General features: G+C 41.5%; 1 protein-coding gene across 2 annotated transcripts in view; it reads right to left on the bottom strand.

The window, feature by feature from the left end:
- Nucleotides 1–663: 663 nt before the first annotated feature.
- The window catches only part of CPLX1 (complexin 1), a 182,049-nt gene continuing 156,471 nt past the window's right edge, over nt 664–26,241 (bottom strand). The window contains exons 4-5 of one of the 2 annotated variants that reach the window (XR_004590092.3): nt 3,502–9,696; nt 664–3,356 (exon numbers count right to left, since the gene is read on the bottom strand). Coding sequence is in view for 1 of the 2 variants with exons in the window: in XM_034410735.3 (XP_034266626.1) it covers nt 9,499–9,696 (198 nt within the window). In the remaining variant the exon portion in view is untranslated. Of the gene's footprint in view, nt 9,697–26,241 lie in introns of both variants that reach the window. The other variant, XM_034410735.3, reaches the window with a different exon arrangement.

Consider the following 26,241-nt stretch of genomic DNA (forward strand, 5'->3'; position numbering starts at 1 on the left):
CAGTCAGACACCCATTTGACATTTATTCTTAAAAGGTAAAGGGAAAAGGTTACCCTCACACATATGTGTTAGTTGTTCCCGACTCTGGGGGATGGTGCTAATCTCCATTTCAAAGCCGAAGAGCCAGCGCTGTCTGAAGATGTCTCCGTGGTCATGTGGCCGGCATGACTAAACACCAAAGGCGCATGGAACACTGTTACCTTCCCACCAAAGGTGGTCCCTATTTTTCTACTTGCATTTTTTACCTGCTTTCGAACTGCTAGGTTGGCAGAATCTGGGACAAGTAATGGGAGCTCACCCCATTATGCAGCACTAGGGATTCGAACTGTTGAACTGCCGACCTTTCAATTGACAAGCTCAGCGTTTTAGCCACTGAGCCACCACGTTCTTATTCTTAGGTAGGCATTACATATGGACTCAACTTTCAGTGACCAATTATTCAGTTTTCAGTTAAATCTGAAAATACAATACATGGATAAGAAAAAAACATATTCGGACTTCATATATCATATAGGCTTATGCATTGGCCAACTAGAGTTGGCTACATCTTTGTGTCAAGTGACATTTTGTTAGTAAACCCAATTTTGCAACCTGGCAGTGCACAGAAAAGCCCATGGTCCAATTTTACGATAGGAATTTCACAGGAAAAGATGGAGGAGGGGGAAGAGTATGTAATCACTTTTATTATTACTGTTTGCTTGTTTGTTGTTGTTTATTGGCTGTGACTCCATTTGAAAAGAACATGGTACCATTTGAACCCACATCATGCAGGAAAAGGTAGCAGGCAAGTTACAAACAAAAGTTACATTCACAAAGTCTCTACTTGAAGTCACCTTCTGGTTGATTTGGAAGGTGCTGCATGCATTCGAGAGAGGGGAGAAGAAAAGGAGAGCTTTCCCCCCTCTTATTAGAAAATGCCCACCTAATTACATGTTCTGCTCTGTTTATTATGTGAGTGGAGTGTGAAAACAAGCATGGTTTAAAAAGACATTGACTGAAAGATGTTGCCGACTGAGCACATAGAATCGCGGTTAACACGGAGTCAAACATATACAGAGGTAACGGGATCAGATATAAGTAGGACATTACATTCAAATCACAACAACAGATTCCTAATGGTTGATTCTAATGTTCTAAGAGCCTGTTTGAAAGAACGCATTAAACATCACTGGAGTGCTGTTTCTTGGTAGAAAGTTAGGGCAGATGGAAACAAAGCTAACATATTGTCCTGGAAACAGAGATGGAAATTCCCAAAGTGATATAGCACACAATCTAAGGTTTTGCTTCCTGTTTGTTTCTTTGTTTCAAACACAGAATAGCATTGTGATTTAATATTGCAGTCTGATTTTATATGGCTTTCTCTAAGGATAGATGCAAATTCATGAAGCTCCACTGCCAAACTTAACTGATCCCTTGGCTTCTCCCAACCCCCAAAGGGATTAATACACTGCTTTATTTATATTTAATTAAACAGAAATGTAGGGGAGACAACACAGAAATGAGGGAACTGTTCAAACTTGTGTAATCAATGAAAAGCATTTGTACCTGAGATAGAACTTATCATGATGGAATTTCAAAACCCAAATAAATGTTGAAAAATGTTATGTATTCTGGAAGAACAAAAAGATATGCAGAATCTAAGGAAAGAATCTCACTTCTCTTTGGTCTTCTTAATGTGTATTCACTGGCTGTGTTCTAGATGTCAGAGTTTCTGGAAGTGGTCCCAAAATTTATACAAATTTAAAAGCTGAGAACCCAGGGACTGTGCTGATCTTTCTTTTCAAGGTGGAAAATGCCCATTATAATTGTGTTCACACAACTACTGGCACATTGAGGGAGACAACCCCTCAAAACTGGCATTGCTTTCAGGTATAAACCACACATTCAGCAACATGATATGCCAAAGTCTGGGTATGTTTTGTCAGTTCAGATTGAATGGGTAAGAAATAAATTTTTAAAAAATGAAAAACATTTTTTTAAAAAAGCCTTGAATGCCAAAAAATAGCACATCAGAAGAATGATCCCCCCCCTCTGATTTCCTTAGTTTTGACATCCCAATGGTGAATAAGTTAATATAGGAAAACATTGAGACTAGACCAGTGATGGGTTGCCCCCGGTTTGCACCGGTTCTATAGAACCGGTAGTAAAACAGGCGGAAGGCCCCGCCCACCGACCCCTACGTCACCAAAATGCTTCTGCGCATGCGCAGAAGAGCACGCACGCGGCTCCGTTGCAAACCGGTAGTAAAAGTAAGTAGAACCCATCCCTGGACTAGACCTATTTAATGCTTGAAGTAGAACAATCCTGAAAGGATCCCATCATATAATTTCATCATAGTTTGTCCCTAAGCTTACTTTAATAGAGCTGATTTAAGAGAAATACATTAGCTTTTCCTCCAGTCTTTTTTTTTTTCCCCCAGTGATCCATCATGTATGTTTTTATTTGTTAAAAAAAATAGGAAAAACGTATGGCTTTAAATCCTATTGGACTCAAGATGGAATTGTAACTAATATTCCCTTTATTTTAGCAGGGACAAAAGCTGTTCTGTTTCAGAAGCTCCAAACTGAACTCAAATCAGATTCAAAAGACTTAACATACAGAATTATAGCTGGCTATCACAGGTATGATCTTTTAACCTACAATGAAATAATATATTTCTTCTCATTTTAATGAAGGATGAAACCAACCCTTAGACAAATTGGATTTTGCAAGAGGCAAAACCGGCTGCATTTCACACCAGGCAAGGACTGACTAATTTCAAATACAGAGATAAGCATAGCTGGAGAAGACCTGGGCTCATGATCAGTGCACCGATATAACAGAGGATGGTGACTTTTTCTGGCACACAAAGCCATGTTCCCAGCTGCCTGAAATTACATGAACTAGTCAAATCGCATACTGTTTGGATAATCGTGTGATGGCTCATCGGAACTCATCATCTTTGAAGGCAGATTTGTCCGTTGCACTGATTGCTGCTATGTTTAAATTGTTCTTTTACATTTTTTTATTTAATTTAGAAAATACAAGAGTTGCATGGATAGTGCTGAATGGCCAGGCACTGAAAAACAGCAACCAGAGGTTCATTTGCTATGAACTTTAGCCTTGGCAAGGTATTTAAAATTCTAAGCATGGAGGTGAAGTAGGAATATCTGACCCAAGTCAGCCCTACTTTCTCTACCTCTGATCTCATCTTAATGACAGGGAAGATCTGAATTGGATCTTGCTGAATGTGGCCTGCACCCTGAATGTGGCCTGCCAAGAACCCTGACTGGGCATATCTGCTGACCATAGAGTGGATTTGATTATGGTCATAGGAATATGGCTTGAGTTTTCCTTTAGATCAGGGGGTCTCCAACCTTGGCAACTTTAAGACTTGTGGACTTCAACTCCCAGAATTCCTCAGCCAGCAAAGGAAAGCTGGCTGAGGAATTCTGAGAGTTGAAGTCCACAAGTCTTAAAAGTTGCCAAGGTTGGAGACCCCTGCTTTAGATCATCCTCAACAACATGGCAAAGTTGGATGTGTGTGTGTGTGAAAAGGAAAGGGATAGGGTTAGATTAGACATCAATGTCTAATCCAGGCTTTCTGAATGCCTGGATACATTTATTTTAAAAAAAGGGGGGGCACATGCTCACTTAGAAATTTAAATGGATTTAAATGTAATTCCTTGAGAACTATAGTTCTGGGTAAGAAGACGACAACCAGAGACTAATCAAAAATTCTTTTTTTCATCTTTGCAAAATTTCATTTTCTAAGATTCATGTGGGGAGCTCAGATCAATTAAAATAGCGCATGAAAAGATGCTTTCTTGCATTCATACTAAAGATAGAACTTCAGCAGCCTGAGCCTTCAACTAAATCTGAGAAGGAAGAAGGAGGAAATAAAGTTAGGTCAGCCTGGAAAAATAGGAAAAGATGCTGAATTTGGAAGTTGCTGGCTAAACTGAGAAGTATGAAGGAATGCATCTGTCACTTGATAATCCCCCATCTGAGTATATTAAGAATCTATTGAAATTAAAAGATGCCTGCATGATTTTGGGAAGATCACCTTATTGTCATGAAGGCATCTATTGAGCCTTTCTGTCTGATGGAATGAAGATGTTGGGACCAAAGGGTTGGATTGTTTCAAATGACCCTTTGAAGAAGTATTCTGTAGGAATAAATATTACGTGGGTTCCAATGGCTTTGAAAAGCTGGTAAGGAATGTGTCATTCTTGACCTTAGGATTCATAGGCCTAGAATGTTGTTTTCTATCATGATAGCTATATTGTATATACTTGTGTTCCTGTCAATAACACTGCACTTTTTTTTAAAAAAATGTTTCTTGTTATGGTTTCTATAAACTACCTTTTAAAACTTGTAATGGAAAATGTTATAAGTCAGGGTTTTTCAAACTGGAGTTCTATGAGAATGTAACAGTTTCTAAGGCTAAATGCAAAATAAAATTTTAAAAAATTGAATGCAACCAATTTTCCATCACCAGAGTTTTGTTTCCTGATCAGGATTTCTAGATTTAAAAAACAAAAACAAAAAACTAATAGTTTAACAGTTTTTAAAGTTAGATTTTGTTTAAGCAACACAGCCCAAAAAAGTAAGAAAACTCTTATGATAAGTGACTGAGGAAATACCTAAATGGAAAATTTATTTCCCCAACCAAGTCACTGGCACATGAGGGAAATACTGTTGTTGTTAGAAATGGAAATCAAATAATTAACAAGAAATAAAAAATGAATCATGTGCTCAAAGTCAGATTTTGAACAGAACACAAACAATGTTTAAAACCTTCATTTTTCTTTGCCTAACTGGGTACAATCCCAATGTTATAGAATTATAACTAGATGTGACTACAGCTAATTCTTAGTTCAAAATTCCACTATTGTCAACCCTAATGTCAACACATATGAAGGATTTGGAAAAACCTGTCAGGGGAATTCTGCTCAAATGATTCCTGTCTTGGAAACTGACTTCTCTTTTCACAAGAGGGGTTGCCAAGATTGCACATTAAAAGAAAACACCACAATGATCTCTTTCCCTTCCCCATTTAGAAATGCTGTGCTCAACCTTGTAATCTCAATAATGAACATCTTTATAATTTAAAATAAAAAGTTTCAATATGGCTGCACCACTCACCACTTAAGCACATTATTTCCTGACAAAACTTGCTGGGATGATTTCCCACTAAACTTTATTATAAAGATCAGGAAGACTAAAAAGATGTTTTGAGCATTCACGCTTTCTTTAAAACCCATTAATAAGCTGTATTATTCACGAAGTTTATTGCCATACGTAGCCCATTATGCAATGTAGCAATAGCACTTAGACTTCACTGCTTCACAGTGCTTTATAGCCCTCTCTAAGCGGTTTACAGAGACAGCATATTGTCCCCAACAAATTGGGTCCTCGTAATGTTACTTTGGCTAACAGAAATTATTTGAATGCTCCCCCAAACAAAATATTTCACTTTGGGACATCAAGAGATTCCCAGACATATTGGCTTTTTTTTTTTTTTGCTTTTTTTTGGGGGTTAAAAAGAAACATATATGGAAAGGGGTTTTTTTCCTTCTAAATATAAAAATACATTTCTTCTACATTATAGTCATTCCCACATCTGTCTTCCCTATATAGGCTGTAGTCATACAAAAAATGACACTATCACATGATGCTGCCGATCGTGGGGCCCTGCTCTGATTCCCATTCTAAAGTGAACACAACTGTCTTTTCCCACTGGGTGTAGGCTAGGTATAAGGACACACCAAGAAAACCTTGAGAAAACTATTCAGAGATGATTACAACAACCAGTGCAAAAACAGAGAAAGGATCAGGCTGAATCCTTCCTGATTCCTGGGATATAAGCGAGAAGAAAGGAAAAAAAGACATAGTCAGGATTGTAAGACACTGTTATGATAACTAAGTAATTCTCAACCTCAGCCTCTTTAAGATATATGGACTTCAATTCCCAGAATTCTCCAGCTATCATGCTGCTGGAGAATTCCAGAATTTGAAGTCCACACATCTTAAACTTGCTGAGCTTGAGAAACAAGAGTCTATTTCAGTTGACAATGTTCTACTCAAACTCTAGACTCGTTTCCTGATCAGGTCAACTTCAAAGAGCTAATATTGGTAGTTCCAGTTCTGATCATGGGCAAGATTGATGACTTTGACTTGATGCCAAGACACTAGAGAACAGAAGCAATCTTTTGCAGTTTTGCCAAATCTGGGCTACAAACATCCAGATGATCACGAGATAGCACTAAAAAGTATAGACATATACTCTTAATTAAAAGGTCAGGAACTGAATTTGGGATTGTAAAAAATAAAATAAAATAAAAATACATATAATATTGCTGAGCTACTAAACTATAGCCATTCCCTGATTTTGAGCCAGGCTTTAGTCTGCTTAGTTTCAGTAAGTGGCTATCAGACATAAAACAAGGATTTTTATTATGATGGGCAGCCTAAGTACGTAAAAGATAACTGACATAAACCAATGCAAATTGGACTCTGAATCAGTATGAACCATTGTCATTTAGTTCCTTTTATTCTCTTTGGATGGAAATTTATGTGTTGTACATGTACAATAATAGTATAACTAATAATAAGTATTTATCTGGAATATGATGGCTTCTGTGTGACCAGTGACATGGAATATTGGCCTACAAATTGATCTCAGGCTTTAAATTGTTAAAGGACTTTGAATTTTTTTTTTTTTAGGATTAGTTCAAACTTTAGTGAAGAAGCTTTTAACACCTCTAAGAAACTATGCCTCTCATAACTCACTTTAGTAGCTAACACCCTATCGACTGTTGTAAAAAAGAGAGAGAGAAAGAAATTTAACAGGGTAACTCTATCTGCCTGTTAACTAAAGAGTTAACATAGAGTTACCAGCTGTCCAACAAAAGAACAACATGATCTCCTTTTTGTCTATTTCAATGTCCTCCATCCAGCAGGCATAGTCTTAAAATCAAATATTATCAGGCTTTTTGAGCATCTAATAGGCTTTCTCTGCAGCTTTTTAATTGTTTTCCAGTTGTTAAGTTGTATCTGACTTTTTGTGACCCCCCATGGACCATAGCACGCCAAGCCCTCTGTCCTCCAATGTCTCCTGGAGTTTCCTCAAATTCATATTCACGGCATCAATGACACTATCTAACCATCTCATCCTCTGCTGTCACCTTATCTTTCTCAACATCTGGGACCTTTCCAACGAGTCCTCTCTTCTCATTAGATGGCCAGTTCAGTTCTTCCAAGAACAGTTTCTCTAATAAGTTCTAACAAGTTAACCAGCACAGTTTTATAACCTTAGTTAATTAAGTGCCTCCTGGGCTTGTGCTGCTGCCTGAAATTGACAAGATTTTCATCAGTTACTTGCTGAATATCTTTGCATCCTAATGGGCTGTAGCCCATGTCTGTGATTGGAAGAAAGGGTATTTCTGATGCTGAGAAAGGTGATTTTATATACACATAAGGGAAAGTCCTTTTTTTTTTTTTTTGCAGTTTATCACTGTCTGTCCTCCTTTCCTCTCATTTGTCCTCCTTTCCACTTGTTAGTGTCCCCCTTCCATCTGTTCAGATATCTGGTAACCCTAGCTTTGTGGTGTTTTGTATTTGATATCAAAATATATTTGGAACCTGCAGAAGCTCAGACACACTACCTGTCTATGACATCTTAAACCAAATCCCCCCTCCCCCTGGGATTATGTAACAGTCCTTTTAGCATGGGATGGCCACAACTCCCATTTTCATCAAAATCACAAAAGGGGCCTCCCGCTAGATGTCTGTCTGATGTCACAACCCAAGAGCAGGTACAGGGCTTGAAGTGGGGTCAACACACTGTTACTTTCCTCACACTGACTGGTTGGATCCCTTCCTGGGGATGTTGCTGACTTTCAGAGCTGAACCTGGCTCTTCATGGTCCCCCTAGGATTATGCTAGAAGGGGAAAACAAGCTATAGGATGTGAAAACAGCTTTTAAAATGCATTCGTTTGTATTAATTCTCACAGTAAAAGTGAGTTGCCAAAATGATTTTTGAGAGCTTTGATCCTTATTGAAAAAGTACAGGTGGGCCTCTCTATCCCATATGTACTTGGAGTAAAACATATTTCTGACTACTCTCTTCCATAAAATGTGTATACTTTACTACTAATGTATAAGCGACTACTTTCTCTCAGAAGATAAAGACAGAGCTGAATAGTCACCCATGTTGTGATTAAAAAAGTTATTTGATGGAGATGAATATTTCTCTTGGAGTTGTATTTTGGAGAACATTCCATTTTTCTTGTTGAAGTTACAACCACCCCCTTGCCAGATGTTCTGCTGCTCTATCTTTCTCTTTCCCTTCCCATCTGGTTCTGGCTTCTACTTCAGTTTTCTGAGCTTAACCTCATAAAGTGATTAGAAAAGATATATTAACTGGGACAATGATCAATAGTTTTGCCCCCCCCACCACCCAGTGACAATAGGAGGGGGTAAAAAATTAAATGGAGACTGAGGATAATGCATCACTGAGAAATCACATGAATGATCCCAGACAATCAGGAATCAAAACATAATATGTGGATTGTGTGTAAGAGACAGAGTAAAATAACAACAACAAAAAAGGATATGTTTTAAGGTACCGGTATGTGATGAGGGCAAACAAAATCACGAGGTGGGAGGAGAAGAAAAGAAGAAAAGAAAGGGAAAGGAACATACACAGTCAAATGTTTTCATAGGTATCATACAAATTACAGCTAGTCCTCGTTAGCAACTGCAATAGGGACCGACAATTCTGTTGTTAAGCAAAGCGGTCGTTACATGAACCCGCAACTGTGCTTACAATCTTCCTTCAGCTTTTTTTTTTTTTTTTTTTGCTTTACAAACTTGCAAAGGCCATAAATGCGAGGATTGATCACAAAGCTACCTTTCTGTCACCGTCATAAATGTGAACGGTCTCCAAACAAGGCAGTCACTAAACGAGGACTACTTGTACTGAAACAAGGATGGGTTTTTTTTCTTCAGAGACTGTCAAGAGTAAAAAACGACTACCTTCACTCTGCTATTTCTCTCTCCTACGCTGTGATGTTGGGGACAGCCTAATTCCTTCTTAGACTTTTCCTGGGCAGGGAGAAGCTACCTGTAGCTCGCTTTGGCTGAAGCTTCCTTCTTTCTGGAAGAGGCAAACCAAATATGCCCCTCTCCCTTTCTCTGTATAAGAAAACACCTGTCCTTTCATTTAAAAACACATGTAAAACTATGGCTTTAGAATAATAATAAGAGGAATAAAAAGTTGTGTAGACTGCAGCTCATTAATCTTTTCCATCCCTTTGGAGGCATCGTCTAGAAGTGAGGATGTACAAAATCAGGAATGGAAGGGAGGGCGGGGCTCAAGGGAATGGCTGGGATTGGAGCAGAGCATGGGAAGGGAAGGGGCGTGAAAGGTGGTGGTAAGTCTAAATTCCCCATTGGTCAATGAGAAATCCATTGCTTTACTGTCCATGGACAGGCTGGCAGTCTGTCGCAGTTTACTTCTTAAACATATCCTGAAGCGGACCCGGCAGATATTTAATAACGGTATCTAGGATGCTTTCCTCTTCCTCCTCATCCTCGTCCCCACAGCCCGGCGGGATGGCCTTCTTGGGACGCGTCAGGCTGCCTTCTGCATTTGCTTCCAGAGCGGCTTGGGCCTCTGCTTCTCTTTCCTCCTTCTTCTTAATGCCATACTACAGAAAGGGGAGAGAAAGAACAGAGGCTTTAAGCAATGGATGGAAACCAACCACTCAGAGAACTAACCTAAAATTAGGAGAAATTTCCTGACAGAACAATTAATCAGTGGAACAGCTTGCCTTCAGAAGTGATGGGTGCTCCATTGCTGGAGACTTTTAAGAAGAGATTCGACAGTCATTTTTCTGAAAGGGTATAGGGCAGGGCTGTCAAAGTCCGAGCCCACGGGCCGGATGCGTCATGTGTTAGCCACGCCCATGCCCAGTTTAGCAAAGGTCCCGATATGTCACGTGACAACGCCATCACGCCGTGAGTTTGTCTCATCACGCCGTGAGTCTCTTGCTTGAGCAGGGAGTTGGACTAGTTTGGGGTGGGCAAATGTGGCTCTTTTACAACCTGTGGACTTCAACTCCCAGAATTCCTGAGCCAGCCAAGCTGGCTCAGGAATTCTGGGAGTTGAAGTCCACAGGTTGTAAAAGAGCCACATTTGCCCACCCCCGGACTAGAAGACCTCCAAAGTCCCTTCCAATTCTGTTATTCTGTTATAATCAGAGAGGATTATTGGCTGAGTGACAACATTTGCTTTAAGGAGGATGACATCATGCCAGAACTGATTCTGGCCAATGCTGCACTCTGCCTTTAAATCAAATAATAGTTTTAAATGTCAGGCCAGGTGGTGAATGATAGAGCTGAGGAAAGACAGGCTATTTTTTCCTTAAAGCAAAGAAACATTACAAACCAGCTAAGCCCTTAGACTCTCCTGCTCTGCCGCATAAACATTAGAAATGCAGAATTCATCTTTAAAGCCCATGATAGTCCTCCATTTACAACCCATCATTGAGCCCAATTTTTTGTTGTTGTTAAGCAAGATAGTTAAGTGAGTTTTTTGCCCCATTTTACAACTTTTCTCACCACAGTTGTAACATGGTTGTTAAGTGAACCCTGCTTCATCCATTGACTTTGCTTTTCAGACGTCGCAAAAGAGGATCACATGATCTTGGGGCACAGCAACCTCATAAATATGAATCAGTTGCCAAGTGGCTGAATTTTGATCATGTGACCATGGAGATGCTGCAAGTCATAAATGCCATGTAACTTTGAACAGTCACTAAACGTATAGTTGTAAGTCAAGGACTAGCTATAATGTATTTAGAGATTATGCAATCATACACATAAGCGAGATATTTGTTAAGTGAATTTTGCCCCATTTTACAACTCTTCTTGCCTCAGTTGTTAAGTGAATCACTTCAGTTGATAGGTTAGTAACCCAGTTGTAACTGAATCTGGCTTCCCCATTCACTTTGCTTTTCTGAAGGTTGCAAAAGGGAATCACATGATCTTGGGACACAGCAATGGTCATAAATAAACTGTGAAAAATGATCATAAATTATTTCTTTCAGTGCTGTTGTAACTTTGAACAGTCACTAAACAAACTGTTGTAAGTCAAGGACTACCTGTACCACTCTGTAGTGCTTTATAGACCTCTCTGAGTGCTTTATAATCTGGGCCCTCATTTTATTGACCTTGGAAGGATGGAAGGCTGAGTTAACCTTGAGCCTCATCAGGATCGAACTCCTGGCAACAGGGCAGAGTTATCCTGCAATACCGCATTCTAACCACTACACCACCAGGGCAGTGAGTATGGAATGAATGAATAGTTCCAGGAACCGGTCTAGGCTTTTCCCAATTTAGGAAAGGCTCTAAATGGCACCTGCCTGTGGTATCTTTCCCCATCAAGAACCGTATGTGGGTGCCAGGAGATCCACTTACAGGATCTGATTCTTTCACCTCCATGACAACCAAAATCATGTTGTGACCTTGAGCCTAAATGCCACTTTTTGGAATAAATGTGTGCCACTCTATGATCATCTTCTCCCAGCCAGGGTTGCATTCCAATCTATGGAGCTCTATCATGAAAATGGAATATGCAGATTGTTGCTAAATAATAAAATGCTTGCACCTCATTTTAGAAATACCAGAATAAAGAGTTTTGGCTTTAAAAAAAAAACCAATACAAAACAAAAATCTTATCAAATTCCCTGCCTTCAGCTTTGATTCTTATGTACAGACTCTCAGTCTTGAAAATATCCTGCGGCGATGAGGTGTCATTTCAATTATGCAGTATTAAGGATGCACTTCACAAGCAAAATGACTTGGAGAGGTCAGATCATCTTCTATGAAATTATTCGTCTGTCGGATCCAAAAGTAATTGCATTTCCTGAATGGTCCCTACACCTTTTCTGGTTGGCTTTGCATTCTAATTAAACCACTGTACGGAAATCATGATGGAACTCAATATACACATGCAAAAGGATAGTTGGTTAGGGGTACATTCTTCAGGCTAGCAAAACATGTGATGAGAATAAGTGAAAAACCTGAAAAGAAATTACGTGGGATTTCAAACAGATTTAAAGGATTATATCAGGACAACACTTTTCAGCAATCCTCCTGGTTCGAATATGTGAAGTGCAGATGTTCCTTTGATGGCTTTTTTTTTTAAAAGAAAAGAGAGCTATTAAATTAAGTCGAAGTGATTAGCGGCGCTACTGATAATTCATCTCCATAAATTAGCAGATAAACAAACTATACCTTTCAAAGGAAGAATATACACCCAGCAAGGCCCCAAGAAACCCCTCGATACTTTTCATAGTAATTAATTCATGCAACCACTTGATTAAAGGCCAGTTGCTTCAAAATTCAGCAATCAACATTATGATTGCAACAACTTTTAACTACTTCCCCTGAAATTAGTGAGATTTTATTCTAATATTATCATGGGATTACATGCAGAGGTGGGCGGCACATGAATTAACAACCGGTTCGCCCAGCACTGAACATGTGAGCACGCACGCATGCTCACTTTGCTCACGCGTGCACCTTGCATGCATGCTCACAGCCTGCACATGCCCTTTGCTCGCATGTGCGGCTTGCACGCATGCACACGGCTTAAAAAACACAGCTAAATAGGACGGCATAGCACCAGGGTAGGTGGGCAGCGGTGGGTGGGCAGGGGCGGGCCCATCCCATCCCACCCCACCCCACCCCACCCCACCCACAGGTCCCAACTACCGGTTCGCCTGAACCAGTCCAAACTGGCTGAATCCCACCTGATTACATGATCTGTTCATGGAAATAAGTAACCTAAGTAGTTGCTTCCATTGCTTCTTATGAGAATTTCAACTTTCCCTGCTTTATAAAAAACAACCAATGTTCTCTAGATGGTTTAGACTACAGAAGGAGTGTCAAACTGAAGGCCCAGGGGCTGGATCCGGCCTGCAGGGTGCTTAGATCTGGCCCATGGGGCCACCCTGGAAACATGACCAGCCCATAGTGCCTCTGCCAGCAAAAATGGGGCTCTGAAGGGCTGCTAGTGGTCCTCCCAAGGTCTGTTTTTGCTTGCAGAAGGTTGCAGGAGGCCATCGCAGCCGAAAACGGAACTCGGGAGCCCGTTTTCACTGGCAGAGCACTCGGGCTACCACAGGTGCCCCGACATGAGTGATGTTGAGCTGGCCATGCCCACCCTGTTCCCCCGAAATCAAACACAACCCTGGTGTGACCCTCAATGAAATCGAGTTTGACATCCCTGGGCTACAGTTTCCACAAGTTTTCCTCATTAATAATGCTGATTGGGGTTGGTTGGAGCTGAAGTCCAAAACCCATGGAGGACATCAAGTGACCCACTGCACATATAATATTACTCAATCAAAAGAACAATATACAAGTACCCTAACCATGTTCCAATATCTGCTGGGTTACTTTTTTTAAAAGTCAACCATCCTTCTTCAGCCGCAAAATGATACGGTTATTACATTGACCAGTCTGAAGTATAGGATATGTTGCATTTCCTCACTTGAATGTGGAAACTTTCCTTCCAGTGAAATACTAGGTATGTGAGGCAATAGGATCCAGTTTTGGAATGCAGTCACTATGGGTAAAGAGTTAAAAATCAACTCGAAGCCCAAATATTTCCATTATGGTCCTAATGTAACCTAATTCAGACCTCTCTTGCCCTAAATGTTGGATGGATGGCTGGATGGCTGGATTAATGGATGGATGGATGGATGGATGGATGGATAGATGAGATAGATAGATAGATAGATAGATAGATAGATAGATAGATAGATAGATAGAGATACTGCATTTAGCATGGCCCCAAGAAACACTCCAAAGACTTGAAACTGCTTTACAAAAGTTAACTGTAGTTAAAAAAGAAAAAACTAACATCAATAAAAATATACTGTAACTGCACTGAAGCTGAAGGGTTATGTTTCATTTCTGTTGCATTTAGTAGCTCCCATCCTACAAACAATAGAGTTAATATAGAGCAGTGATGGCTAACCTTTTTGCCATCATGTGCCAAAAATGGGGGGAGTGCGGGGGGGGCGCACGTGTGCGCCCACACCCATAATTCTATGTGCCCTGCCCCTGTGCATGTGTGTGTGATCCCCCTGTGCTTCTCCCGTTTCTGGCACGTGATGGCCTGGTGGGCCCGATAGGCCCATTTTTCGCCCTCCCCAGGCTCCTTTCTAGGAACCTGGGGAGGGTGAAAACAGCCTTCCCCACCCCCACCCCCTGGAGGCCCCCCGGAGGATGGAAACGGCCTGTTTGCTGACTTCCAGTGGGCCCAGAAGGCCAGAAAATCAGCTGGTTGGCACGCGCATGTGCGCCGGAGCTGAGCTCGCGTGCCCTTGATATGGCTCCACATGCCACCTGTGGCACACGTGCCATAGGTTCGCCATCACGGATATAGAGAAACATAGTTCCATGGACAGAATAGAGATCCTCCGTGTAGGTTTTTAACCCTGAAACCTTTTTTTCTGCTTAAAAATAGTTCACTGCTCTTTCCCCAGGGCAAATTTATGGAGGGAAATACTCCCCACTCAGTCAAAAGAAAATCAGATCATTCCTTGCAAGACAATAACTTTCAACAAGACTCAGTATACAATATTGGCAACTGTTCAAATAGGATCAGGCATATTTTGATTCCGGCATTCTTCCCTCTATTTGATGGCTACCTTTCATCTTGCATGTAGTTTGACAGGTGCATCCATTTCTGCATTTTTCTCTTTGCAAACTATATTATGGGTTTTCCCCCTCAATGCCCTTGTTGATTTCTTATTAATTTTCCACTAACTTGAGTGACACCAGCAGGAAAGGAGGCTGGATCCAAGACTAGAGACGTGGGAAGACCACAAGTAATGTTACATAATTATTATTTTTTAAAAAGTCTTTTTTTATGTGTATTAAGAGGGCTCAATGGAGATCAGCCCCTTTCCCCCATCCAGTAGTAGTTTGAACTAACTCATCACAGCTTATGTGGATCTTGAAATTAAACACAACAATGACTCTCATTATTGAAAGCCATTCCCTACCACTCTGCAACTGACAGCCCAGTGTTATGCCTGGTTAAGTGGAAGTAAATTCAGTTGAGTTCAGGAGGACAAGCATCCAAATATAAGGAGACAAAATAGGAATTTTGGTATTTATATACAGTATAACAAAATAACAGAGTTGGAAGGGACCTCAGAGGTCTTCCAGTCCAACCCCCTGCTCAAACAGGAGACCTATACTATTTCAGACAAGTGGCTGTCTAGTCTCTTTTTAAAAGTTTCCAGTGATGGAGCACCCACAACATCTGAAGGCAAGCAGTTCCACTGGTTAATTGTCCTCACTGTTAAGAAATTTCTCCTTAGTTCTAAGTTGCTTCTCTCCTTGATTAGTTCTCATCCATTGTTTCAGGTGCTTTGGAGAATAGGTTGACCCCCTCTTCTTTGTGGCAGCCCCTCAAATTTATTTATTTATTTATTTATTTATTAGATTTCTATACCGCCCTACTCCCGAAGGACTCAGGGCGGTGCACAGCCAAACAATAAAAACACATACAATACAAAATTTAAAAAATAGAATAAAATCAAATTAAATAATTTTGGCCCCGACAATTTTAAAACCCCAAACTTTTAAAACCAATTTAAAATTGAATATATAAATACTAAAAAATATTTAAAATTTTAAAAATCTTTTATAAAAGAGGGGGAAAATTAGGCCAGGCCGGCCTGGTGAAATAGTAAGGTCTTTAAGGCGCGGCGGAAGGTGCGCAGATCCGGGATCCTCCGTATCGCTGGGGGGAGCTCGTTCCAGATAGTAGGTGCCCCCACAGAGAAGGCTCTCCCCCTGGGGGCCGCCAGTCGGCATTGTTTGGCTGACGGCACCCGGAGGAGCCCCTCTCTATGGGAGCGTACCGGCCGGTGGGAGGCTATTGGTGGAACACTGCTCTCATGTCCCCCCTAGGCCTTCTTTTCACTAGACTAGACATGTCCAATTCCGGCAAGCGATCTTCTTATGTTTTAGCCCCCTAATCATTGGTTGATACTTTAGATTGTTTCTATATATGGGACCTAAATGTCATATATACTTTTGGTTGTGCAGGTTAGATCCCTGGAGATGTTGATGGGGATGTATTGCAGTAAAGAGCTTTTGTTCAATGAGGGCTGGAAACATGGTTTTAAAAAGCCATTGAGGAAGTCCTCTCAGGGCTCCTTCCTGACTCCATCATTTTTTACATAAGCATTAATATTCATTTCTGGACCTTAGGGACAGATCAGAGGAATAAACAGGTGGACAATAACAAGACAGAAAAGAAATTTAGGAGGTGCCACTGCCTTAGCAGATCCTCAATGCCAGTCTTGCTTTACCTCACACCAATCTCCCTGTAATGTTATTTTTAGGCGATCATAAATCCAATGGACACCTTTATAAAAACATCCTAAGCAGAAAATATATCATGCATTGAGGGTCATTGAATCCCCAGCTGCCGTTTGTTTCCATAATTAATCCATCCAAGAAAAGGAGACGGAGATGAACCATAATTATGCAGAAGAAAAAGGAAGCAAAAGGAATAATTAATGACTATACATAATGAATTTTATCCTGAATATTTGCCTGTGGTTATTTTGAGGACAAAACAGGGAGAGAGGATTTCAGAGACCTCTACTTGTTTTTGCTTGAAATGCCTACTGTATATGCATGTTTTCCAGCCTCTGAAACATAATTGAAAGTTGGGTGGAGGTATTTTTAGACCAGATGTAAAATTCTCTCTGACTCTCTCTCTCTCTCTCTGTGTGTGTGTGTGTGTGTGTGTGTGTGTGTGTGTGTGTGTGTCTGTCTCTGTCTCTGTCTCTGTCTCTCTCTCTCTCTCTCTCTCTCGTAGTCTACGGGTCTTGCCTTTATTTTGTTCATGTTTGTGATCCCTTTGATGAGCTCAGAACTGCTGTCTTTATTGGCTTACAAATAAGAGATCTCTGTCAAGTTTCATTTCTCATTGTTTCTCAATTATCCATTCTATTCCAACTGGTCTTTGGAACTCAATGTCCAAGGGAGGGCAACCCCCCCACCTCTTTTCTAACAAAAAGGCCATGATTTCTATTGAAGGTGGTGATATAGCATTTGTCAACTCCTGACAGAGTCCCCTCACACTGGTTCTTCCTCGCTTGGGCCCTGGCTAAAATAACAATGAAGAGGAATATCTGTGTCAGCCCTTAAGGGGAGGACAAGTCAAGAAACAAGCATGGTATGGATTTCAGACATACTTTATACTATGAAAAAAATAACAGAATTTCAAAAGTCTGTCCAAGTTTTATACTAAACAAAATCAAGGTAGAGTAATTTTGAGTTTCTTTCTCACATTCTCCTCTTTCTGAAGGCTTTCTCAAACACACACACACACACAGAGAGAGATCTAATTGTTTATCCCTTTACTATTCTCAAGGTTGTAAGGGACGTAGTGGCTCAGTGGCTAAGACGCTGAGCTTCTCAATCGAAAGGTCGGCAGTTCAGCGGTTCAAATCCCTAGTGCCACATAATGGGGTGAGCTCTTGTTACTTGTCCCAGCTTCTGCCAACCTAGCAGTTCAAAAGCACGTAAAAAATGCAAGTAGAAAAATAGGGACCACCTTTGGTGGGAAGGTAACAACATTCCATACGCCTTTGGCATTTAGTCATGCCGGCCTCATGACCATGGAAATGTCTTCGGACAGCGCTGGCTCTTCGGCTTTGAATCGGAGATGAGCACCACCCCTTAGAGTCGAGAATGACTAGCACATATATGTGAGGGGAACCTTTACCTTTACCTTATTCTAAAGGTTAGCTCCACATTATTTCTCAAACTGCCCCTTCGTGCCCCATATCGGTCTAAAGGCAAATGTTGATCCCATCCAGCATCTGATCAAGGAACTGAGTTGAATATGTCTAGTCTAGCTAAGAGAAAAGCTAGATGTGATATGATAGCAATCTGCCAATATCTAAGGGCTGTCACAGAGAAGAGTCAACCTATTCTCCAAAGCACCTGAAGGCCGAACAAGAAGAAATGGATGGAAACTAATCAAAGAGAGAATCAATCTAGAACTAAGGAGGAATTTCCTGACAGTGTGAAACAATTAATCAATGGAAAGGATGACCTCTAGAAGCTGTGTATTCTCCATCACTGGAGGGTTTAAGAAGAGATTAGACAGCCATTTGTCTGAAATGGTATAAGGTCTCGGACTTAAAGGTTGGACTAAAGACCTCCAAAGTGCCTTCCAATTCCATTATTCTGTATTCTATCCTGTATCTCATTACTTTCTTCTCTAAAAGGTAGCTGACAATGTTCTGGGGATTCCTGAACAGGCAGTACCAGGCTCAAACAAGAGTCTCTAATTCTTTATTTTTCAGAATTTTAATGTCATGGATGTACATATATGAAGCTATTTGAGTACCTGGAGACACAGTTAGGTTAGGGTTAACTAGGCATGACACATTCTGGCAATGCTTCCAGGAATGGAGAGACTTTAAAACAATTTGTCATCTTGATAAAGGTTCTAAACAGAAAAGGACATACCAAAAGAGAAAGAAACAAAAGAAATGAAGTGCATCAGGTCTTATTTTCTTTCCTAGAAATGTTAGACCTTTTTAAGGTTATTTGGGGTGATATTACTTTAGTACAATTAAGCACCAAAGACGCTCCATTAATTTACATTAGGCATCTGTTTTGGGGTGGGCTGTTTACCAGGTGTGAAGAGCTCAATTTCCCTTCTCATAAGCTTATTCATTATCTCCTTCATTAGCCTATGAACAGGATTTGCAACAGGAACATGGGCATAAGGCCTATACGGATTGCCTTGGCAACAACATGGAGATGAGTCAACCAATTGGCCATCTTGCCTCTGCCATGGAGTTGGGGTACTGAAGCTGCAAATGAAATCTACTCTCCTGCCCTCTGAGATAGCAGAAGGGAGGAAAGGACAGCTGAGGCAGAGAATGAAATCCCTGGAACATTTGTGTTGTTTTGATGCTCTGTTGGCACCTCTTTTGGCATTCTGGCTAGAATTTCCCTTGCCAACACTGGCCATGTTCTCTTTTCTGCACTCCTCTCAGGCAATCCACTTTTCTTTATCTTCAAGCATCGGTGATATTAGTGTATCACAATATCATTCAACCTGGCACAGCCAATTGGGAATCTTGGCATTTGCCTACAGCGTAAAAGACAGTAAACAGGAGAAATATCAAAAAGAACATTGATCCATCATGAATGTATCCCCCCCTGCCCGAAAATGCCTCAAAAAAAGAATGTAACTATTTTTCTATGAACTACCTGTTATACATATAAACATATACATATGCTTTCTTCCTAGCAATAGAGATGATGATCTTAATTACACAGTTTTAATGATGAGCAGTTCCAATGATGCATTGCTATAATACTCCCCACTTCCTTTTCCCTCAAAGTAGAAGAATTTGAGAACTAGCTGCTGCCTCCATTGGTGAGGTTGCTTGAGTTGAAAAGCTCAGCAGAGAATAACAGGAAAACCAGCAGAGAACAGATACACTAGGACTGAATCAAATCAAAATGAAACCCCCATTTGTTTCAGGGAATGACCTTGAGCAAATGACTGATTCTTAACCTACCTCACAGGATTATTGTGAGAATGAGAGTATAATTAACACAGTTTGGAAGAAAAACAGAAAGTAAATTTAATGGTCAAATAATATAGAATTCTTCAAGGATGTACGCAATGTACATCACCATCTTCGGTCTGACCTAAGCATAGTACATAAAATCATCTTCTACAATATCCTACCAGCCAATAAATACTTCAGCTTCAACTAAAACAATACAAGAGCACACAATAGATACAAACTCAATAGATACAAACTCATTGGATCAGTAAACCGATGCGAACTAGACTGCAGAAAATACGGCTTCAGAGTTGTCAATGCCTGGAATGCACTACCTGACTCTGTAGTTTCTTCCCCAAATCCCCAAAACTTTAACCTTAGACTATCTACTGTTGACCTCACCCCATTCCTAAAATGTCTGTAAGGAATCTGCATAAGTGCACCAGCGTGCCTACTGTCCCTGTCCTAATGTTTTCTTTTATTCATATCCTTTTCATGTATTTATAATTATGTTTACACTTGTATCTGTCATAAAATACACACTTGATGAAATAAATAAATAAAATAAATAAATGGGTAGGACTGTCCAGTTAATAGCAGCTTCCATGACATATTCCTACCTAAAAGAAAGGGAAGAGGGGAAAGTCCACTCATTTCTAGCTTGATACTAAGGTTCAGCATAAGATCTACTACTGAAGAGTAAAGGACACAACTTTCACTCATCTAAGCATTTGTGCACAGGGGTTGAGATGCTAAAGGCATAGCTTTACAATAAGGCAAGGGAGAGTTCCCACAACATAAATCAGGATTCTCTTTGGAAAGATTTGGAAACAAGTTAGATATGTGAGAGATAGCAGATGTCCATACAATTGTTTGTTTTCATTTTCCTCCAGTTTTTGGCTCAAGGCCCCAAATCGATTATAGAAACATAATTTAGCAATGTAAAACAGTACGTCCAGTTATTGGATTCCACTTCATATATGGCTTGGTGTCTCCCCAGAGTCACCCCAACCTCTCTGTTCATGCCAGAAAAATCAGCTGGTTGCCCCCCCACCCCATATTCAGGAGGTGTTGGGAAACTGCCAGCAAGGCAAGGAGGAGGGAATCAAGCAGGGAATTAGCCTCGAGTCGCTGCACAGCTGCAAGAGACCTGGAACTGACCCCTCCTGCTCCCCAAACTCCATGGAATCTTATCTATCTGTTTCCACAAGAAGGTAAGCAATCTGGAGAGATTCCTGTATTATAAGTAGAATTGCAATGAATTAGTTAATTTGAATTTTACACATGTGGATCTGGTTGCTTTTTCCAGGCAGGAGGTTAGCTGGGTTGAAGCCTAGAAGCATTATTTTCTGGTGATGGAGCCGGCCCTCTGAAATGATCTCCAGTTGATGATTCATTTATCTCTGACAGTGTCTACCTTCCAGAAAAAAAGCTGAATGTGAAGCTTTTCCAGAGAGCTATTGGGACTTGATGCCATATATTTTGTTTGGGCTGGATCTGTCTTAAGCTTTTTACATTGATATATTTGATATGTGTTTCATATCTTGTTACTCACTGAGGGTCTTGTGTTGGCAGCTGCGTACAAATGGGTCAAACTTCCTTTCAGACTTGAGCAGCTTCTCCATTGTTCCTAAGATTGCAGGCTTTTCAATGCAATTTTAAAAGCTTTCTTCATGTCACTTTGAATTCAGTGCCACTTATATACAAGCCAGCAGGCTGTGTTAGAAATGATAAATAATTAAGGCACTTAAAGCTTGATGCTAACTGGCAGAAGCTTGCTAAGAGAAGTTAGGGAGTTAAAACTTAGTTGCAAAGGTCTGTGATTCCTGCTTTGTAAAGAATCAGAAAACATAGGAACCTCAGGGAGGCTAAGATAAATAGACAATATAAACTAAAAGAAGTGATAAGGTATTTGCTGTTAGAAGTGTTGGAGCCAATGGAATAAGGGTGTATGGATAGAAGAGCTTTGTGCCAAGAAAGAAATGAAATCCAGAGTTAGGAAAAATCTAAAGGTTTGATGCTGCAAGTGCAAAACGTATGGGGGAGAAGTGGGAGGAGGAAAGAGTGGAAGGTCTAGGCAGGCAATCATCTGGAAAAAGGGAAATAGATGAAAAGTAAGCTACTCAAAAGGGATAAGGGAATAAGAGAATGAACTGGATGGTTGTTTATCTCTTTGGAATAAGGAGATCTAGCCATGATTAAGCAAGATTAAAAGAAAAGATACATGTTTTTCTTCCTATAGCACTCTGCCCAATTTGGTGCTCTAGAGGATAAAGGGAGTGACCTTGAGGGACAGGAGAAAAAGTACCGTAGCTCATTATCCCTCAAAATAATGATCAAATAAAAGAAGACTAAGTATGAGGCAGGAATGTATCTTGAGTGAATGTCACAGAGAAGAACCTCCCTGGTTCTCATGAAAATAAGGGGAAGGAGATGAGAAGTGCACCCAGATTTGCAAGATTCTGGTACTACTGTATAGTTTTACATTAAAATTAGTAGTGACTTACCTAGCATTGGATTCCTAATCTGAGCTATCCTGAAGGGCTGACAGGTGCCCACTCTCTGCAGCTAAGGGGGAGGAGGGACAGCCCAGGTTGCAAAGAAATAAGGGGTTTCTCTTGGCAACACTTGGCCAAATATACAGAGAGAAATTGGCAGATGTTCACTAGGAAGAAAAGTACCGATTAGATTGATCATGGAAGAATCAAGGCTTGAAGAGCCAAGAGTAGAAATAGACTTCATCAGGCAGACCAGCATTGAAAAGATCCAACCCGGAAGGAGGGTTCAAGAGCTGTCGAAGCTGAGGAATTCAAGGATCACCATGACATTAGACTTCTGCAGACCCAACCAGTGATTTGGGACATTATTCAGAAGAGTTGGGTTTTTGAAATATGTACTCTAACCCTTTACGATTTCTCAGGGTTGTAGGAGAAGGAGACACAAAATTCTAATTCATGGCATGTTTCCTCTACAGGACAAAACAAAAATTCATCTCATTTATTCCTATGCCTGTGCGATAATGTTTCAATTTCTGTATCGCTATTATTTTATTTATCACAGGTAGTAAAGCTATTCTGACAGGCCAAGAGGATGATTTGAAAAAGCACACTTTACTGGATATATAAATGTGATTTTTCAAATTTCTGATCTAGTTTACAACTCTAGGATTCCTGGTCAATCTCTCATTCAACTACTAACTAGCTGTAACCCTGTTTCATTTCCAAACTCAAATAGGTCAATAGCATCTGTGCATACCAGTCAGAAGTAAACTCTACTGAAATATACATGAGCAACTTCCCTGCATAAGATGTCGTCTCTTAGGATCTTTTCTCTGTGTGCTGGTGGTAGTTCCTCCTCACTCTTTGAGTTCAGGAATTGAAATAATTTGGGCCAAGCTGTAGGAGAAGCAATAGTAGTGCATACTATACATGCTGAATGACTGTTTTCAACCACAGATGGTACCTTCTTCCTTACTAGTCCTTTATAGCAAATGCTCTAATAGAATTAAGGCTAACAAATCCAAGATAATATTTAGAGGGCATCTAATTTTCAGAGCTGAAGTTGCCACCTGCTTGCCCTTCGCCTCTGGTCGAAGGACGTGCCAGTCCCTGGCTCCGGCCTTTCTCTTGGCCTCCACCCACATGCCGCCCACTTGCCCTTCACCTTGGGTTGGGGGACACACCAATTCCTGACTTTCTAAAGGGGCACCTCTCCCCCCCACTGCCCCGCTTGCTCCTGCAAGTTTCCACCACGGTCTCACCCTTTGCCGAAATGGCTCATGTACCTCCACTCTGTTTCCCCTCCTTCAGAGGTCCCTTACTCACTCTCCTGCTTCTTCCCCAATGACTGCCTCTTTCTTTGTCCTGTGACCTTACCTTCCTCCTGCAGCTGGTGGCACAGGGAAGGCGAGCCAGACAGGGCTGAGCCGTTGCTGCTTGGCTACCCGCCAGCCTGCATTCCTCCCCCACCTAGATTCTCCACAGCTGCTGGGCCTTGCCTGCCGGAGGGTGGGGGTGACCAGGGAGCATGAGGCTATGCTGCTCATATTGCCCCTCTGCCAGCCACCCCTCTCTTGCCTGCTCACCAGCCAGAGTGCTTCAGCCAAGCGTGGGCCGCCACTGTGAGCCTTACCTTCCAGCCCATAGGGCTTGCACCATTCTCACAGTAGTGGCTCGTGCTCAAAGCATGCGGGCCGGTGGGTGGGCAAGGGAGAGATGGCTGGCAGTGAGGTGATGTGGGTGACATAGCATCGTGCTCCCTGGTTGACCCCCACCTGCTGGCAGGCGAGGCCCAGCAGCTGTGGAGAATACAGGCAGGGGATGAGATGAGGGCTGGGGGGATCGAGTGGTGATGCCTCAGCCCTGGTTGGCTCACCTTCCCCTCTGCCACCAGCTGTGGGAGGAAGGTAAGGTCGTAGCCAGTCTAGAAAGCTGAACCGCTGCCTAGCCCAGAGCTGCCAGCAGGTTGGCCGAGGCTGCAGTGCATGCCTCACTTGAAGTTCCCAGCCCTTTGTTTAAAAATCTCCCCAAAAGAGGGAAGAGAGGAAGTCCCACCCCCAGCCCCTTTGTTGGACCCAGAAGCCTTGCCTGCCAGCCTTTCCGGGCAATGCAGGACTGGGCACAATCATCCCTTCATGCCTGGTCCCTGGGAGACTGGCCTGGAGTGACTGGCGGGCTCGGGCTAGGCAGGTTGGTTGGCTGGCTGATGAGGCAGTGGTCACCGCCGGACCGGGATCATTGCTTGAGATGAAGCCGCAACTGGATACGGTGGCTGCCCTCACCCGGGGGCCTCCAAAATTAAATGCTTCCTTTTCTTGCAAGTACACCCAAACTTCATTAAAGGAAGAAACGATGAGTGAAGGAGAAGGGAAGTTCTGTAACCAGAAAAACTGAGAATGACAACAGTTAAATTAGAAGTGGTACTTTGTGAAGGATCTGCGAAAGTTTAGGAATATTGCAATAAGGCCCAAGAAAAAAAAATAAAGCAGAAAGATTTAATTAAAAGAAAAGAGAAAGAATGGAAAGACATCCACTAACTGACTGTTTCGAAAATGCCTTTCAAATGTGTTTTCATTTACAGTATAATGGATTGGAAATATTTGCTTGACTGTATGTTTTAATATTCAAAAAGAATAATCTTTATCAGTATAAGCAGAAATGTATTCTTCAAGCTTTAGTGCATTTTGCAAAAATCATTATGAAGGCCACTGGAGAACATCATTTCTCACCAAAAATGCAATTTAATGGAGAGCAAAGTAAAATTTTAAACTTAGGCAAGAAAAAAACCAAATGCACAGGTGGCTCAACTGGAAGTAACTGTGAGACGGATCTGTAAGATGGAAATTTATCAAACAGATCCAACCTAGAAATAAGAAGAAATTTCCTGACAGTGAGAACAATTAATCAGAGGAATGGGATGCCTTCAGAAGTTGTGGGTATGCCACAGTGATGGGTTTCAAAAATTTTTACTACTGGTTCTGTGGGTGTGGCTTGGTGGGCGTGGCATGTCTTGGTGGGCGTGGCAGGGGAAAGATACTGCAAAATCTCCATTTCCTCCCGATCAGCTGGGATTTGGGAGGCAGATAATAGATGGGGGTGGGGCCAGTCAGAATTTTCACTACCGGTTCTCCGAACTACTCAAAATTTCCACTACCAGCTCTCCAGAACTGGTCAGAATCTGCAGAAATCTACCTCTGGTATACCATCACTGGAGGTTTTTAAGAAGAAATTTGTCCATAATAGTATAGGGCAGGGATCGGCAACTTTAAACACTCAAAGAGCCATTTGGACCCATTTCCCACAGAAAAGAAAACACTGGGAGCCACAAAGATCCTAACCAGAAGCCCCCCATTCAATTCTGGAGCTCACCAGAAGTCCGGTTTCTCCACCATGGAGTCTCCTCCTAGTGCAGTGTCTTTTTTCCTCTATCTGTCCTAACTGAAAACCTTATCAATTGTGGAGCTGACCAGAAAACCCGCCCCTTGCCATAGAGTCTCCCCCTGGTGTGCTGTGCTCCCCCCCCAACTGGAAGGTCCTCTCAAAATTGTGGTGCTGACCAGTGACAGGGAGCCACAACAGAGGGATGAAAGAGCCACATGAAGCTCCAGAGCTGCAGGTTACTGACCTCTGGTATATGCTTGAGCAGGGGTTGGACTAGAAAACCTCCAAGGTCCCTTCCAATTCTGTTACTCTTTATACATCTCTCCATTCAGTCTTACCAAGAGAATGGTGATAAACAATACTTGGAAATGTACTTTAGGTCTTCTGATAGCAAAATCTCATCTTATTGGCTAGTATCAAGGGGAAGATGACTTTGAAAAAGCTTCCTCTTTCACCATAATATACAAGACGAGGCGAGGACTGGCTGGGAGGGGCGGGACGAGGAGAGGAGAGGCCAGGCAAGGCGCCCCTAGATGTGAGTGACATTGAGTTGGCCAACCCACTCAATCACATGACCACCCAGCCACACCCACCCAGCAGTGATTAGGGCAGAGAACCGGTTGTTAAATTATTTGAATCCCACCACTGCAATATATCCATCATATTCCTCTGAACAGAAGAGTCATAGAGGATACATGATGATGATTCTAAATATTGATTTGGAATACCAGCTAAG

The sequence above is a fragment of the Pantherophis guttatus genome, chromosome 2, assembly GCF_059756535.1.
Source record: "Pantherophis guttatus breed Tessera chromosome 2, ASM5975653v1, whole genome shotgun sequence".
Taxonomy (NCBI): domain Eukaryota; kingdom Metazoa; phylum Chordata; class Lepidosauria; order Squamata; family Colubridae; genus Pantherophis; species Pantherophis guttatus.